This window comes from Nicotiana tabacum, chromosome 11 (assembly GCF_000715075.1).
Source record: "Nicotiana tabacum cultivar K326 chromosome 11, ASM71507v2, whole genome shotgun sequence".
NCBI classification, from domain to species: domain Eukaryota; kingdom Viridiplantae; phylum Streptophyta; class Magnoliopsida; order Solanales; family Solanaceae; genus Nicotiana; species Nicotiana tabacum.
The window spans coordinates 172,272,672-172,292,082 of NC_134090.1; the positions used below are offsets into that span (position 1 = coordinate 172,272,672).

At 33.7% G+C, this 19,411-nt stretch overlaps 2 protein-coding genes across 2 annotated transcripts; one reads left to right on the forward strand and one right to left on the reverse strand.

The window, feature by feature from the left end:
- The first annotated feature begins 1,147 nt into the window (after nucleotides 1–1,147).
- Nucleotides 1,148–7,674, forward strand: LOC107779896 (putative methyltransferase PMT11). Its single transcript, XM_016600397.2, has 9 exons — nucleotides 1,148–1,995; nucleotides 2,474–2,623; nucleotides 2,800–3,070; nucleotides 3,946–4,056; nucleotides 4,632–4,791; nucleotides 5,957–6,214; nucleotides 6,337–6,459; nucleotides 6,803–6,880; nucleotides 7,052–7,674. Exons 1-9 carry the CDS (start codon nucleotides 1,336–1,338, stop codon nucleotides 7,257–7,259), a joined length of 2,019 nt encoding a protein of 672 aa, XP_016455883.2. The 5' UTR covers nucleotides 1,148–1,335; the 3' UTR covers nucleotides 7,260–7,674.
- An 8,396-nt stretch (nucleotides 7,675–16,070) lies between these two features.
- On the reverse strand, nucleotides 16,071–17,517 carry LOC107779894 (protein phosphatase 2C 37-like). Its single transcript, NM_001325292.1, has 3 exons — nucleotides 17,026–17,517; nucleotides 16,618–16,935; nucleotides 16,071–16,511 (listed from the first exon to the last, which is right to left on the reverse strand). The coding sequence occupies exons 1-3, from the start codon at nucleotides 17,515–17,517 to the stop codon at nucleotides 16,071–16,073; spliced, it is 1,251 nt and encodes a 416-aa protein (NP_001312221.1).
- Nucleotides 17,518–19,411: the final 1,894 nt, after the last annotated feature.

The following is a 19,411-nucleotide window of genomic DNA, read 5'->3' on the forward strand; positions in this document are numbered from 1 at the left end:
AGTCAATACAACAGCAACAACAAAATCTCTATCAACTCTTCTTCAAACCCAAGATTCAAGGCTCGAAATATTGAAAGAAAAATTTAATGAAAATTTTCAACCTAAATTTCTCTCCTACCCCTCTCTTCTTTTTTCCTTTTCTTCTCAAATTTTCTCTTCTATTTATAGCAAAATTTTCGAGATTTTTTTTAAAAAGATTTTATTATTTTATTATTTTTTAATTAAAAGAAATCCCACTTACAAATTGCTTTTATTTTTTTATAAAAAGAAATCTCACCTTTCTTTACTTTTATTTTTTAAATTCTAACTTTAATTACTTTTATCTTATTTAAAATCCCACTTTTTTTTTTACTTTTTAAAAGAGAATTCCACTTATTTAACTTTTCTTAAAAAAACAATCCACTTTCTTTTGCTTTTCTTTTAAAAATGCTACTTTCTTTTACTTTAATTTTTTTTAATTTTCAGATACCTTTATATTTGTTTTTTAATTCCAACTTTCTTTTACTTTTTTATTTTTTTAAAAATTTCCACAAAACTTTACTTTTATTTTTTTAATTTTCTACTTTCTTTTACTTTTTAAAAGAAAATTCCACCTACTTTTACTTTTATTTTTTTTATTCAATACTTCCCTTTTTCTTATTTTTTAAATCACTCCTAAAAATTAAAAAAAAATTAATATTTTTTCGGATTTTTTTAATTATTTTAAAATAAAAATTAAATAATATTAATAGTAATAATTCACCTTTTAAATTTTATATTTTTACCCTATAATAAAAAGTGTAACAAAGCTAAAAATTATAGGTTAAAATCCCTAAAATATTTACATAGAAGAAGTGATAAAAAATTAAATATTATCAAAACTTAGGTGCTCACAACAACAATCACCTTAAAAATAGGTATGTCCAGCTATCTAAGAGAGATGAAAAACATAAATAGCGTATTTCATGCCTTAATGATAGTATATACCATAAATACTTATTTTGTTATCGAATATAAAAGATAGCTATAGAAAATAATATTTTAAAATAATTTTGATTAATAATAAATAGGCGGTATACCTTTATTATAGGAGGTAAAATTTCCTTAAAATTACAAGAGTATATAACTACTACTAGTATAAGTTAGTAAATCCTAAAATAAATTAGTTTAAACTAGAATAACGTCCATGACACTTTCACTCAAGATTTTCAGATCTGCACCCACCCACACACACAAAAAAAAGTTATTCTCTGCTCTGTCACTAGTTGTGTAGGACACTGCAACAGCTTTAATTTTCCCAAAGTACCTTAGATTTGGCTCTGTTAACTTTTGCCTGAATCTGAAGAAGAAAAGAAAATGAAGGGATTGAGCAGTGGCGGTGGAGATGTATTCAAATCCACCACTCTAATCAAATTCTTAGCCTTTACATTACTAGCCATAGCTTTCTTCTACTTCGGCAAACATTGGTCCGATGGATCTCAACAACAACAGCTCATTTTCTTCAATTCTCGTCAAAACCCCACAACTTCTCAATTTGTCTCAATTTCCCCTAATTTTAACAAAACTTTCGACTTATCATCCATAATTAACGACACCAACTTAATTCCACCGCCTGCGGTGGAGGTTGCTTCATCTCCGCCGCCACCTCCACCTCCGCCGCCGGTGGTGGAGAGGACGGGGATAGTGAATGAGAATGGAGTGATGAATGATGAATTTAAAGTGGGGGATTTTGATCCTGAAGTTGTGGAGAATTGGGGTGTGGGGAATGAGACGGTTGATGATGAAGGGGGTGGGGTCCAGAGATTTAAGGTTAAGAAGTTTGGGCTATGTCCGGCGAGTATGAGAGAGTATATTCCGTGTTTGGATAATGTGGAGGCGATTCGTAAGTTGAAATCAACTGAAAGAGGGGAGAAATTTGAGCGGCATTGTCCTGAAAAAGGTAAAGGATTGAATTGTTTGGTTCCTCCACCAAGAGGTTATCGAGCTCCAATTCCTTGGCCAAGAAGCCGTGATGAGGTGTGTGTTATATTCTGCTGAAAATTCGACATATTTTGAGGATTTGCTTTAGTTATGCAAATTATCTGAGTATAAGTTTTATGAACTTTTACAGCATCAGATCGCTTAAATAGGTCATTGTAGGTAACTCCATTTAATAAGCATTGATTGGTAACCAATAATAAATGGTAAGTAAATTGCACTGATAGTTATCTCGAAAATCATTTTTTACTTTTTCTAGTTGGATATAAAAGTTGGTTTATGGTAACATACAACATTAAAGTTTAATCTTTGAAGCATTTTAATCGGATATTGTGATGAGTTGTGTGATGTTCTCCTGAAATATTTAAGTTTTTTGCTCAAAGTTAAATTTTCGAAGCACTTTCCAGATATGGTTGTGTGATTTTGGATAGTCAATCATGGGAGGATAGACAAAGAGAAAAAGAAAATTGCAAAAGCTTCATTTTGTGGAAATTTTCAACTTTTTACCATACTGCAGGTTTGGTTCAGCAACGTTCCTCATGCACGTCTAGCTGAGGATAAAGGAGGTCAAAATTGGATAACGATAGACAAGGACAAGTTCAAGTTTCCTGGAGGTGGCACCCAGTTTATACATGGAGCTAATCAGTACTTGGATCAGATTGAAAAGGTGTTTAATTTTTCTTCTCAATTTAAACTGGTAAAAGATTGAACAAAATTCCCGTGAATTAGGCGAGGCGCGCGAAAGCTGGCCTAGACTCCACGGTTATCATAATAAAACAAAAAAAGATTGAACAAACTGGTGGTTTTCTAAATTTCAATTTTCTTTTGCGTATTATTCGCTAGATGCTTCCTGAAATTGCATTTGGCCGTCATGTCCGAGTTGCTTTAGATATCGGCTGTGGTGTGGCAAGCTTTGGTGCTTATTTACTATCAAGGAATGTGCTCACCCTGTCTATTGCTCCAAAAGACGTTCATGAAAATCAAATTCAGTTTGCTCTTGAGCGTGGCGTGCCTGCAATGGTAGCTGCAATTGCAACACATCGTTTACTGTATCCAAGTCAGGCATTTGAACTAATCCATTGTTCAAGGTGTAGAATCAATTGGACTCGTGATGGTATGCTTTTCTAGATCATGTTATTATCCATTTATACATTGTTAGCAAGTTTTCCGTGTGGTATTATGATTTTTTGTCAAGATGGTTGCATTTGAGCAACTAGTCAACCGAAGTCTGGTATCCTTGGGATAAGCACATGAATGTTGATTAAGAATCTGCTAATTGTGATAATTTCAAGCTGTAGGTTAATGGTTTATAGTTTTGATAGATTGATAAAATAACTAATTAATGTTTGTTAATGGAGACACTTTGAGTGGTTTCTGATAAGCATGTTCTTGTTGAGGACATGCTGGCTCATATGCATATGGGAAAGCGAGAATGTATTGGACTTCAGTGAATGGGTTCTTATTGAAAATAAAAAGAAGGAAACATGCTAAGCGGAAAATAGTTGGCTGAGAGAGTTATCTTGAAATGCACAGGGAACTTTTTCTCTTATTTGTATCGATGAAACGTAACAAAGTATGTAAAAACAGTTGTTTGGATGCATATTCCCCTTGGACCTTGTTGATAGTTTTTAAGTTAAGTGCTGCACTTGTAATTACTATCGGAGCTCCTTCATTTCTCATTTTCATTCATTAAGGTGACAGCTTATGGCTTTAATGTGTATCTTCTAGTGCTCTATAGACAGCTATCTTTTCTAGATTAGGAGCACCGTACCCTTTATAGTCCGGAATTAAAAAGCAAAATGTTAGTTTTTTAACTCAAGATACGATTTTTGTTTGTCTGGATTCCCTCTCTTTGTTAGAACGTGTATTGTGAACTTACTAAGAGATTAATATCTCAATTTTAGCCAAGTCTGCTGATTTTTATTTAGCTGTTCATGTATAAGAGAGTCTCTAACTCGTGCCTTCATCCTCTGATGCACTTTTGCAAAGATGGGATTTTACTACTGGAGGTGAACAGGTTGCTCCGTGCTGGTGGATATTTTGTTTGGGCTGCTCAACCTGTTTATAAGCATGAAGCAGTCCTGGAAGGACAATGGGAAGGTAATTGCAAAGTTATTTAGTCTGTGTCAGCAATTTTAAAAATGAATGAGAGAGGAGGAATCACCTGACTCTAGGCAATTCTCCACTTTTTGGCAGACATACTTATTAGTGGTTTTCCAGAAGTTCCTATTAAAGGCCATACCCTACCCACGAAAAACATTTGACAGTATTGGTATAGAAAATTAATGTCAAAATCAGTTTTCAGCGCATCCTTTCTTCGGACAGAAGTGAAGCGGCTTCTAAAGAAAACTGACTCCAATTGAATTCTTCTAATTAATTATTTTTCCATTTTAAGTCTAACTTCTACTTTATTGATGAATAAAACAAAATTTTGACAAATGAATAAAACGATAGGGAACACTGCATTTTGTATCCATGTTCTCTTTCAAACTGAACTGTCACTCCACCCTCCAATTGTTGAAACTAAAGTTACTAGCAATCTTTTGAAACTAAGGCAACTTTTTCCTATAAACTATATCATGCTCTTCTAGTTCTTGAAAACTTTCTGCACTGCAGGTTTAGTAAACCATTGCTACAACAAATCATAATATTTTTCTTGTCCTTTCCTCAACCAGAGATGGTCAATCTTACCACTCGTCTTTGCTGGAATCTTGTGAAGAAGGAAGGCTACATCGCTATATGGCAGAAGCCCTTAAATAACAGTTGTTACTTAAGCCGCGAGGAAGGAACCCAACCACCTCTCTGTGACCAACATGATGACCCAGACAATGTTTGGTAATATTCTACTGATCTTGCTGGTTTAAAGTTCTATTTTCTTTCTATCAAAGTGGACAAAGGTTCCGAATTTCAACCCCATCCCCGTTCGTCCTCTACTGTTTCCCTCCACTCGTAATGCATAGGCCGATGTTTTAGCAATTGGATGTGGTTCCCCGTGAGAAGTACCTTTCCTTCACAGTAGAAATCATTTAAGTTATATTGGCATTTCGTATCAAGGTACATTAAGGCATTTTTACAGATGGGCTTCACTTTTTCCTTTTCATGTTTGAGAGCAGAATAAGAATATATATATTTATCTGTTTGTGTTTATTCTCTCATAGAGTATAATATTCAGAAGAGAGCGGAGATTGGGGTCTGTATTTAATAGGACTTCCTCTGTAGAAATTATTTAGGCATTTTCTTAGGACCCTGTTCATTGAAGTAAGCTTAATTGGAGAGAGAATATGTGAGGATTCATATAGCCGGCCCCAACTTGCTCGGTATTGAGGCATAGTCGTTGGTAAATTGATTGGAGTTAGACTATCAAAATAATTTTGATATTAGCAAAAGTTTCAATGGTGCTTTTAGTAATGGCCTACCGGTTAGTTCCAACTTAGAGGGTGTTTAAATTGGCTTTTAAGCTGGCCAAATCAGCTTTGAAGCTCTTTTTAGCTTTTTTCAGTATTTGACAAAGTTAAAAAGTGCTTAAAATAAGTTAAAAACTACTTAAAACAAGCCAAAAGCAATAAGCTGGGCAACCACAACTTATTGCTTTTTGGCTTAAAAGCTATTTCTGCTGAAAACTCACTTTTTTAAGCCAATCCAAACGGACTCTCACTCTCATTGCATGATTTTGATTAATGGCATGTCTGGAGCCTGAAAAATGATTATCAAGCTTAGTCATTTTGGCTTCATCTTTCCTAGTTATAAAAACTCCAACTTGCACTTCGCCTACTTGTAGCCTGATAACACTAAACAGTACTTGCCTTTGTGAAACTAATAACTTGTTCTCTAGGAGATGGTTGTTGAAAAAAAAAATCAGCGGGGCATGTTAACAGCGTAAACATCACTGAAGGCATTTCAAACTCAATCAATAGCTTATCATGCGTTAATGATTCTCATTCCATGTAGACATTCCTTTCGTTCTGCCCCTGGATGATTTCTTTTTCACTATCATATTTAGGTATGTTGATCTGAAAGCATGTATTGCACGGCTGCCTGAAGAAGGATATGGCGCGAATATTACGACATGGCCTTCACGCCTGCAGTATCCTCCAGATAGACTCAAGAGCATACAAGTAGATTCTTTTGTGTCCAGGAAAGAGCTTTTCGAGGCAGAGTCAAAGTTCTGGAAAGAAATAATTGAAAGCTATGTCCGTGCTTGGCATTGGAAAAAGTTCAAACTTAGAAATGTGATGGATATGAGAGCTGGTTATGGAGGGTACTGTATTCCATCTCTGTTGGTTTCCTCTTTGTCATTATGCACTTCAATTGTCTGATCAGCATTTTGCTTCTAAAGTTTGTCGAAAGAATTATATCCTATCAATTGTTTTTTTTCAACAGATTTGCAGCAGCATTAATTGAAAATCAACTGGATTGCTGGGTTCTAAATGTTGTCCCTGTTAGTGGTCAAAATACCTTACCTGTCATCTTTGATCGTGGACTACTTGGAGTCATGCATGACTGGTAAGAGTGCTCATCCTTCGCAGCATTTTATTAGTTGTTAGCATTTACCATTTGATCATTCTTGTATCTTACATTAGCAATACCAATATGACATTGGAAAAAAAAGGGAGAAAAAGAAATGAAGAAGAAAAGGAAATAATTCTTGTGACTCTTTTGTCTGTATGCATAACCTAGAAGATATACTAGTCTGACATCTATTACAGGCTGTCCTTGCCAACATGAAGAAATACAAATCCTTAGGGAACATGCAATGGATTCTGTAGAAAGTAGGTTGCACGAAATACATACATGACATTCTTATCTCTTATCTCGACATGTGATTATCATTTGATCCGTTTTTCAGGTGTGAACCATTTGATACTTACCCAAGAACGTATGACTTATTGCACGCTAATAGTCTCTTCTCCATTGAACAGAAAAGGTACAGCTTCTTACCGATTCTTTATTCACAGATGATATTGTAGTCCAACTCTGCATTCATGGATCTCATGGCTTGTGCGGAGTAGGGCTCGTAAAATAATGATTTCTGTGAAGTAGGACTGTCTGCCAAAGAAAACGATGCCTGATCTTGTGTTTGATTTATATGTACCAGATGCAACATGTCCACGATCATGCTTGAAATGGACCGAATATTGAGGCCAGGTGGACGAGTGTACATCCGTGATTCTGTTGCTGTAATGGATGAACTTCAAGATATTGGGAAAGCCATGGGTTGGCATGTAACTCTCAGAGACACATCTGAAGGTCCTCATGCAAGTTACAAGATATTGACATGTGACAAACACCTTTTACGAGCCTGAGTTAAGAAAGGAGAAATCAACGTTTGTGTCTGCTCATGTGCTTTTATTTGAAGACCAAGAAACTGCAGGGACATGTCAAAACTCATATCTCCGCGGCTAAATGAGCTGAAAGATGCTTGCCAATATGACGGTCCGGCTTTTGTCAATGGCTGTTGTTTGAACCATGTAGCATATGACATGTACAGCATAAGGTGATATAGTTTCACACGGTGGAAATATATTTTACGTTACCAACAGGAGAAATTTACTTTGTAAAAGGATAGGCGTGAATAGCTCCATTGTTGTATTTGTTTTAATTTATTATCTGACTATGAGGGTTTTTTAGTCATAAGTTTTGCTGTTTACTGATTCCAGTGGAGAATCTGTGTTTTAAGTCATCCATTTATTTACAACAGATGTACTGATTTTTACTTGAGCTGAGTAGGTAATCACTTGATTATTTCCTGCAGAAAATAGTACCTGTCTATTGACTAACGGAGGGGTAAGTACTCCTTCATTCTTAACGAGAGGTATCAGATCCAAGTTCCTGGGTATGAAGTTGCCTTTGTTAGGGAGCGCTTTACTTCCAATGTGGGACTTTTCGGCGTGAATCCAGATTTAATCGGGCTCCAATGTGGGTACCGGACACCGGTGGAGAAACAAAAAAAACCTCTTGACACTTGGAAGATGCCATTTTGACTTTTATGATCTTTAGAAGATAAATAAGATAATATTCAAGGTACTTCACACAGCGTACTTTAACTGCATAACAGTAAATTATTATTTTTTATTTATTACTACATAAACATAAGAATAAATAAGTTTTTTAGTTTTGCCGATTTTCAAGTTTTTTCGATTTTCATTCATATGAAAGGGCTAAAATATTTTATTTTGGCTTTTTACTCCCTTTATAAGGTGGATCCCGAAAGAAATAAAAGATCTTATAAATTCAATTCATTAGAGTTTAGAATAAAATTTTACATATGATAATATATGTTTAACAATAATCAAACAAATAAATGAACTTATTATCTATTGAAACATAAAAAGAATCTCCTCATTCTATGATTCGAATCTTGAATTTTATGTTAAATTCATAGGTGTATGTACATGTACCAATCATATAAATTTTGTTCCGATGGGACCAATACAACCCAAAAAAAAAAAAAAGCAATATGAGTCGATCTTGAAATAATTTATTGCATTTTCCTTAGACTTGCTAGGTAAATTTGTTTTGTTGTTCAATATTAAACGACTAAATACTCGTATGTATCTACTACATATACTTATGGTTGACGAAGTTATACCACTGCAGAGCCCAATTGTCATTCTTCCATTACTCAAATCGCTCGTTACAATATAGGGAAATTCCCTATATTACAGGTTATGTCAGCCTATAAGTAAGTTAGTACAAAAATTAGTCAATTCATAAAATATTAATTAGCTATTTGTAGCCAAAAAAATATCAATTTTTTGCTTTTTTTGAGTGGGTGTTGATGGAATAGATTAAATACATCTTAAAGAGTTTAAATCTCAGTTTTGGGATGATTTGGTAGAGTTTTGAGATGGTTTGAATTGAAAATTCGAAATAGAATATGAACATGGAAAAAGATGATATGCGTATCACACTGTGTATCGTTTGTATATCACATATGTGTATTAATGTGTATCACACTGTGTATCGTTTGTATATCACATATGTGTATTAATGTGTATCACATGGATATCCATGTATACATGTGTGTGATACATCGTGATACATGTTAGATACATGGTCGCAGAAGAATTTTTTGAACTCGATTTTAACCACGAATTTTAATACCAAAGTAATCCAAATCACTTCCAATCTTCCTCAAAATTTGTATATTGACTCATATATATATATATATTCAATGAATTTCAATCATACCCACATTGAAAAATGTCCTTTTTTGCTTAGATCATTGAAAAAAATCCCTTTTTGCTTAAATTTTTGGATTATTATATATATATATTGTATTTCATCACCTTGTTTGCTACCTCATCCATGAAATTTTCTTTCCGTCTTGCATCTAATGTTGTTGATCACGCTTAAAAATATGGAAGGAGATATTTGCATGTGATTCTTGGAGAAAAAGAACCTTATTTATTTGAGTTTTTAATTTTTATATGTGCTTGACTAGTTTTAATACGTTTATGACTAATGACTAAAGATTGGTAAGTTGAAACTTATTTGGGACATTTATGTAAGATTCCCAATAGATTGCAGTAGCTGATTTTATAAGGCCTTGCTTGTGGCCCAAATAATAAATCGCAGTAAGGGAGTCCATGACTGACCTAAATGGGCTGCAACATGAACTAAACTCTATTACTGAATTCTACTTTATTTTTTGGGATTTACAAATAGCACGTCGAATTTAATGTCTACTTTTTCTAGCCAGTATACATAGATTATATATATTTATGCACATATTTGGCTGAGGAAGAGTTATGAACCGTAAATCAAAGAAATACGATCATCGAGCATATTATGTGTAATGATTCCCCCACTCACGATTAACTATTTCGATAATATATCCAAATTTCCTCCCTCTTAGTTGAAAAGAATTCCTATGGATCCAACAAATAACGTAAAGAGTCAGGGACCAACCATAAAACCCTGTTCAATAAGTGGAAAGCATTAGTTGTCCGCTCTTAAGTTGGGAGTCAAGGTCGAAGAAGGACAATAACGCCAAGCCATATGTGGAATAACTCCAAATATAACAGAAAAAACAAAACGTGTAGGTGAATCGACTCATCAAGTTTTTATGAAAGTAGTATCCAACGTCTTACCTAAGTTAAATATTGTATAATTGTTTGATTTCCATAATTTTCTCCATCCCTTTTGTGTAAATAATATAATATTGGCTCACAATTGATAACATCTTTACCATCTAGAGCAACAACAATGAGTTGAAGAACCCCGTATATTGATGGGTGTTAAGGCCCCATATTAACGATCATGAGGTCTTTTCTTGTAGTTGGTGCATTATTATCTATAAATTATACATATATTATATATTCGGAGGTTTTGGTTTGTCCATTTATGGGCATTTTGCCTTAAAATTAACGACGTACATGTTAATATTACATAATTTCACTATTTAACAGTAGGTATTGTTTCAGCGACCACACTTGCTTCAGAAATCTATCAACTACCCCTTTAACTGGAGGTCTCGTGTTCGAGCTCTGGGTATGAAAAAAATCCTTGGTAAGGAGCGCTTCTCCCCGAATGAGGCCCTGCGCGGCGCGAATTCGGATGTAGTCAAGCTCCAATGCGGGTACCGGACACCGGGTGGAAAACCGAAAAAAAAAACAAACAGAATTATTCAAAAGAAGTGACCTCCGTCCATTTCGCATTTACTTCATTTAAAATAAATTAAAACAGTCAAAAATCTCAAAAAGATAGTGGGAAAATCTTGCACAATAAAGAGTGATGGGAAATTGGTTGAGTATATATAAATAGGAATAAGGTTAAAAGAATGAAAAATGTAGTCAAAGTCAAGAAATAAAGGTAGTTTTTAGGAATCCGATGCTTTTCGTATTCTTTAAATCTCCAATATCAAAATCTAACATTGGATAGGAATATATCAAAGGAATAAATAATAATCACCTTAATTTTTTGATATTTTTTTATTATAAAATTTTGACTTAAAACTATTATAGCTTATAAATTTGAGATTTTATTTTTTCAAAATTGAGGAATCGATATCTAGTTTTAGACTATAAATGACATTTTGACTCTCATAACTAAATTTGATTCTTTTTTCTTTTTTTTTTTGGATCGAAAAGTAAAATAGAAGTGAAAATAGCACATGCTAGCCAGTTTTCGGACTGGTAATTGAAAAATAGCCAGTATTTGTAAAGTTATTAAAAAATAGTCATTATTTTACTGCAACACGGAAAGTGAAATAAAACCTCCTCTGATATATTGTTGAAAAGACTTTCATGTTTAGCGTGAAAAGAAATCCTGAAATATATGGCAACCTCACATTTAAATAACATGTCATATGTTTATTAATTTGATGTAAATATCGAGTGTGAGTAACTTTTTTCTGTTATTGAATAACTAGCTCAGTTAAAACTTAAAAGGACGAATTAATTGGGTTAGACCAAGTTAAAGTATAAAAATGAGTCTTGATCAAAATTTTCTAAAGTTTTTAGATCAATCTCGTTTGAGGTACAAATATATTGAATTATGGAGCATAACCTAATTCACCAAAAATCTTGAACTTTTTCAAAAAAAAAAATAAAAAAATCCAACGAGTAACATCTTCTTTTATTGAGAGATAAATAAAAGATGAAAAAGTCATACAATCATGCACGTATAAAAATAAATGGATATAACAATATGGCAAAGATCATTTGAGCCCGCGACCGTAATTATTTATATTCAGTAGTCACAGAGGTTTATATATATATATATATATATCAGCTCTTATTTTGAGAATGGTCGTATAGTATTATTTTTCCTAAATATAATACAATAGGATTCGAAACTTGGAATATTTTCTTATTGACATTAATGATGTTAAATAATGGTAGGAATTGACCTTAATGATTTATTGCCTAACCAAAAGCAGAAGAGTTCGGAGTTTGATTTGTCGAAATTCCTATAATAATGACATGTCATGCCATTATATAAATCTTTTGTGACGAGTATGAAGCTCTTTTACGGTTTATAATAGAATAAATAATATTAGTATGACACCAACATCATGTATTAGTTGGGACTTAAAACAGATTGGAGATCGCTAAGATACCAAAAATAATTAGCCACAATTATGTATTGGTCAAGCTTACCTTTAATACATGTCTAAAAATTTATTTGTATTGTCATATATATTTAATCGTCCATCAAAGATAAAAATAATAAACTCAAAAATGAGGTATACTTCCTATAATAACAACAACAAATTCAGTGTAATCTCACAAGTGAAGTCTGAGGAAGGTAGTTTGTATGCAGATCTTAGCTCTAACTGATAAAGATAGAGAGGTTGTTTCCGATAAAGCATCGATTCAAGAAAAAGTGAAAAAAAAATAGTAGCAACAAATCATAACAACAACAACAACAACAACAACAAAAATAAGATAATAGAAGCGATCGAAGTCCAATTTTAATGTATATTGCTATAATCATAATATTTTCTTATTGTCAATATAGGTAACTGTTAAATCATTTTTTAAAATCACTGCACTCCCTTTCACTTATTTGGTGTCTCTTAAGATATTATTATTACTTCTCTTGCTTCTTTTGTTGTTAGATATCTCTTCTTTCGTTTCTTTTATGATATTATTGTCTCTTCTGTTGAGCCGAGGGTCTCCCGAAAATAGCCTTTCTATCATTTCGGAGTAGGAATAAAATTTGCGTATATCCTACCGTCTCCAGATCTCACTAGTGAAATTTTACTGAATATATTATTGTTGTTGTTAATCTTAGTAGGCAACCCAATTTTAATGTACGAAAACAGTTGTACAATCTTTGTTGGTTAATTGACACCACCCAGACATCCACCAATTAATTTTTCAAGAAAGCATAAAATGAAAACATCTTGTGAGTTGGGACCACAAAAAGAAAAGAGATCTTTACGCAAATAATTGGACAGATTTGATGTTTATTTTTTTTAGTAGACATATATTATATCCTTTTAATTATACAAATGTTATTTCTGATTTACATATATATTATATATTTGTAGGCTATTTTCAGTTTAAGCTATTCAAATAGATTGATATTTAAGTTAATTTTAAAAAAAGAAAATATGAAAAATTTGAACAACAAAGATCTGTAGTGCTTTATGGTAACGTAAACTATGAAAACTCCAAATTAAATATATTAGGTTTGACCTAATTTATTCATCTGTTGTTAAAAGAAAAAAAAACTGTTGTTAGCAAGATAGTTTGGACGAACGTGGATTTAATTAAGTCATAATATATAGTTATTAAGTATTTGTTTGTTGCAATTGTCGGTTAATTGTTTTACGTTCTTAAATTAAACTCCTAATTTGACAAGTGTCTGGATAATAAAGATGCAGAAGTTCATATGATATCTAAATTATTTGGTATGTGATTAGTTTATTGTATGCTTTACTATGTGCATTAGCCCCCCAAATTAAATATTCTGCTTATTTTTCTTAAGTCAAGTTTTCGGTCGTAACTTTTTAAATATCTTTAAAGTAAAATGACATTTTATACGATTTTTTCTTATAAAAATTGTGAAATTAACTTAATGCTTATTTCATATACATCAGCTAGTATCGACACTTGAATATTTCACGTTAATTATTTTAAGTAATATTTAGGACAATCCGGTACACAAGTATTCCACGTTAACACTTCTAAAATAAAATTCTAAATAAGAAATTTAATTTATGGGACAAAACATATAAATTGATTCGACCACTATAGAATATGGTGCAATGATTAACATTAATTCATCCTTAACTAAAAGTCAATTTTTCGAAAATACTATCTCATTTAGTAAATTTATCTGACGCAAATTAAATTAATCAGTCTAGCAAATTAATTCTGTTAGAGAATATTTTTCTTTTTAATGAATTTTTTACTATATGAATTTAAATTAATCAAAATCCCAATGTAACTATTAAACACCGAAACAAAAATTTGATCCCTTTAATTCATAATTTCACGAGTCTAAATATATAATTAATTTTTAAATTCAAATCTAAATCAATTAATAGACATGAATTCCTTTTCCAACAAAAGATCCCATTAAAATGAAAAAGTAATAGAGCTCTTCCCCAACTAAATAAAGGACCACAACCATATATTTCTAAAAAAAGAATTAATTAAAAAATTGAAGAAGGTGATGAATAGACAGAAGCATTACGTGGAAGGCAAAGATGGGGTGAAGTTTACATTTCAATATTTCATTCCAACAAAAGCAGATTCGAATCGGTAAGTGGACCCCATGTATCCTAATTCCCATCTATCATAGACTTTGCGGCATCCAGCTATTAAATACGGATTTTTACACAAATAATTGATAAAATTCATTATTTATTTTTCTAATCGATATATATAAATTATATAAAAGAAGAGCATTGAAGCAACGGTAAAATTATCTTTTTTGACTTACATGTCACGGACACACAGGTTCGAATCAAGCAGTTATTAATGTTTGCATTGGAGTAATCTTTCCATGTCACTCCTTAAGATACGATCATTTTCCGAACCCTGCATGAACATAGGCGAATCCAGAATTTGAAGTTTGTGGGTTCCTTTCATAATCTCAAATTAGTATGTAATAATAACTGAATTCACAGTTAAATATATATAGGTATTTAGTGGATTTTTAATAAAAATACAGGATCTACACAACAATTAATAGGGTCCCAAGAACCCATATACTATACTCTAGATTCGTCATTGTGCATGAATACATGATATTTTATACAAAGATTATTATTTGTCGATTTTTTTATTTAATTTAAATGATTAAGTAAACGACTATTAATGTTAATTTTTCCCATTAATAATTAGACTAGCTCTAGCTAACTTCCACAATCCACATCCATGCCAAGTTGACAACTATCTATCCTATCTATACATTATATTATGGTCCCCATAAAAAAGGCCCATTGTTCCCCGTATCAACTTCATTTTCTCTCATTACATTATTGACCACCCATATATTCTTTCTTTCTTTTTTTCTCATAGATAAGAAATTATATTTTCACCTTTACAAGAAATTTTGGGTAAATATGTGTCAATTAATTCTCATTATAGGCACACTTTAAACTAACATGAAGTGTACCATGTAAAGAAAAGGGTGTATGTATTTGACCTTTAACCATCTACCCAATTACTCCTAGGTATTTTCTCCTATATTTTGATTTCAACATTATTACCGAACGAATAGAATGTATTTTCTCCACTTATTCGAGAAGAGGAGCATTAGGTGGCCTCACGAAAATAGAAATACTTCCTCCGTTTCAATTTATGTGAACCTGTTTGACTGGGCACGAAGTTTAAGAAAAAATGAAGTCTTTTGAAATTTGTGGTCCTAAACAAGTCAAAAAGGGGCCCAGAATATTTGTGTGGTTATAAAAGCTTCTCATTAAAGGTAGAATTATAAATTTAAACTAAATTGTTACTAAATTTAGAAAGGGATTCACATAGTCACCCGATTGTTATTCCAATTAGCTGATTAATTTATGTGACCAGCGAGCGAGGTATTTTTTTTCTTTTCTTTTAATCAATTTTCCCCCCAGATATTGTCCCATTAGGATAAATTGCATTGAATACAAATTTTACAAATTTAATTCTTTTTTCTGAAATTCCATGTTAAGGTAGAAGTGTTGTTTCCAATCAACTATTTAGGGTGGTACGAAATGATTAAATATCTTTCCAATTTGAAGCCAAGTTATTTCATTTATCCGAGCACAAATCCAAACTAGTCAAGAGTATAAAATGGCTGGCGGTGTGAGTGTGCATTCCACATTTCACATCAACTATGAGACAGTTGTTCCCCAATAATTCACTATGGGGAGAGAAAACTAAAATAGAATATTAAATTTCTATATTTCACATAAAATTTAAGACAGTTGGAGAAATCAGATCTATACAATTTTTATCTCCATTTCTGCAAAATATTAGCAGTAATAATATAGGAGGCTAGATCAAAAGATCAGCTTTGCTCTGAGCTTCATAAATCATAACAACCCATGTTAATTAAAACCTAATAAATTGAGTTTCCTTCTTTAAGAAAACCCTTAAAGATAAATTACTAGATACGTACAACCTTAGAAAATTAAAAATAAATAACAAAAATATACACTTAATACTATAATGTTACAAATCTTTTCTTAAATCAACCACAACAACGCTAACATTATCAGTACTGTGCCTAGCCAAGGCCAATTTGGTCAAAAGAATCGATGCATCTGAACACAACTGGTCGGAGCTTTCTCCGGCACCGGTCACAGTGACGTCATTTTCCGGCGGACCCTGTGGGGATGGTGGCCTCCTTGATTGCAAGCACATACGAGCCACGCCGCAAGCGGTCTCGTTCGAGACAACATCCCATAGTCCATCGCTGGCTAATATCAAACACTCGTCTTCATCGGTTCGTTCTGTGATGGTCACTTCTGGTTCCGATATAACATATGGTTTCAAATAATTGTCACCAATTGCTCGTGACATAGCTAAAACTCCAAGCACTCTTGGCCCATCCCAATAAATAACACGGCCACCAGCTTCTTGTATCCTATTCAATTCATCTGGCCTATCAGGCTACAAAACAAACATACACACTATTATAAGAGGGCGACTCAATAAAATTAGTGGCATAAAATCAAATTTTATAAACTTAGGAGAGGGATTTGAATCTATGCCTCACCTTATGATCGATGGAAAGAGGAATCGCAACGCCATTTCTACAAAGCACAGCACGAGAATCACCGCAATTAGAGACGATAATCTTCTCGGAAGTAACCACTGCGACAACAGCAGTTGACCCGACTGCATCACACTGCGGAGTCTGAAGCTCGCACCTACAATTAGAGCTCGATCCACCTACAGCTCCACTCGAATAGTGGACAACTTCGTTATCCATTTGAGAGAAGCTTTTTGTCATCACCTCCTTCCACTGGGTTTCTCCTTTCTCCACCTCGTTTTTCACTATCTCGTGCATTCTATCTTTGCATTTCATAGCCACCTATAAAAAAAATCAAACAAATTCAGCAAAACTACAAACAAAAGAGAGAGAGGGAATAGTTCAGAGTCGAATTTGCAAAAATAATCTTACATGCGAACAGCCGTGCCCGTCGTATACACCATAGAAATGTAAACTGTTTGAATTTTCATTTTCTCCCTTGCAAAACGAAGGGTGAACTGCTACTGCATCTTCCATGTCGCGTCGTCTTCCACATACAGAAGTTATACCAAACTTAGACAGATTATTATCACCAGCAACAACCTCAACACCATCAACTTTAACAGACGAAACATCAGATTCCGACAGATCCAAAGGTTTAGCGTCAAATTCTTTCTCTGCTACCTTCTCCGTTACACCCAACGGAGACATCAATGAAATCGTCACACTAGTTTCCAACTTCCGTCTCTTGCTTTGATCTACAACTTTCTCCACTTTGTGTCGTTTCGTTCCGTTTTCCAACGGTGGAGCTAAACGGAACTGATGAATCTCCATACGACGTCGTCTTGCAGCTTCTGAACTTGGCTCAACTGGAGTTGTAGCTTCTGTTTCAGTTAAATTAACACCACAACACATCCCAGCCATTATATTTTTCAAATTAATCTTTTTTATTACAATTTTATGACAGAAGATTGAATGAATAAAAAGCTGAAAATTAATCAATGAAAAGAGATACGAGAAATCTTTGAGGAGTAGACTGGAGAGGACCCATAAAAATGAAGCTTTTAGGTACAGAGGAAAGACCAAATTATAGTGGGGCTAATTTCGGGCAGCTGCCCGTCACCGTCCAGGGCAGATTTTGACACGTCTAGTTGTTGTGACGTAAGATTCTGAATCGAAGACACAGATCTTGACCGTCCATTTGTTAACAGATTAAGACCACGTGTGGATCAGATTTTATATTAAAAGCTTACGTGAGCCAATGAGAGAGCGACAACATAATTAGCTTGCTGTCCTGACACGCATGTGGTACTTAGGACAACCACACCGATTATTCGCCTTTCGATCAAAAATATATTTTACCTTTCTTTTTCAGGAATATGAAACGTGGCACGATCGTAGAGTACGAGATTTGTGTTTGCTCTACACGCCTTTCTAGCGTTTGACTAACACCACCTTCTTTGGCAAAAGGTCAACTATGGGAGTAAAAAACTTCTATAATTTGTCTACTTATTTATGTTGGTTTTCCTCATTTTAATGAGGAATTATAACTTAAATGCATTTAATATCACTATGTTATGTGAGTTCTTCCCCGTTTCTAGAGTCTAGACCAAGAATTTTAATCTTATGCGTACTGAATTACAGAATGATGATTTTTTATTTTTATATATTTTTTTCACTATCGTTTTTTTAACATTGTTGTAATTTTGCTTTTCTTGATTCGAGGATCTATTGAAAATTATTTCTCTACCTTCACAAGGTAAGAATAAGGTGTGCATACACATTATTCACTACAGACGCTATTTTTGAAATTATACTGAGTTTATTTTTGTTATTGCTAGTCTGTCCAAAAAAGAATGTCATCAATCTATATTCAAAAATAATTTAACTTTAAAATTCTCTTTTTATCCTTAATTAGGTGATTTACAACCACACAAATATAAGGCTAATTTAGATGATAAATTTTTTTAAAAAATTATTATGTCCTTTTTCTGCTCCGAATTTTAATCAAATGATGCTATATAAATTAAGATGGAGAAAGTGCTATTTATGTAACGTCTTGTGTTGATATTTTGTTGTGAGCTAGGAGTAATAAAATTGTACACCTTATTCAAAATAAATTAAAATTTTTTACTCAAATCTCCCACGGGTGCTAAAATCACTCCAAACGCCCGCTAAGATCAAAGCTCAACTAAGGGGAGCGTGAGCAACACGCCCAAAGGACTGCAAGTGGGAATAGAAGCTGATTGTTGGAATTAATTCTTTGGTATCACTCCAGTTGTTAAACACTAAAAGCGTCTACGTAACAAACGGAGATATTAGAAAAGAGCGTGGGGACCACATATGTCAAACATCAAATTGACGCTTAAGACAGAATATCTGAAGTTTGATCATCCCAGAAAACTCAACACGTGTCCTATGTGACGTGGAGATGAAGCTGCTAAAAACTTTCTCGTCTTGCTATTTTACTCTCTACTCGACACGTTTGGTGCTTTCTTATTTAATTGTGCCAACCCCTCACCATTTTGGAAATGGTAAAAAGTGAATTGGGAGTAATGCTGCTCGGTGGGCCGGGCCTGAACCGGACCGGACCGGGCCCGCGGTCCTAACGGGCCTGGTGGGCCTGGTGGGCCGGTCCTGGGTGGGCCGGTCTTGGTGGGCCTCTGAGCCCGTCACGGGCTGGTCTCCATGGTTGAGCCCACGAGCCCGGGACCGTTTGGCCCGGGACCGGCAGGCGGGCCTGGGCCGGTCCTGGCGGGCCTGGCGGGCCCAACGGCTATTTTAAAAAAAAAAAAAAAAAAAAAAAAAAAATCAAACG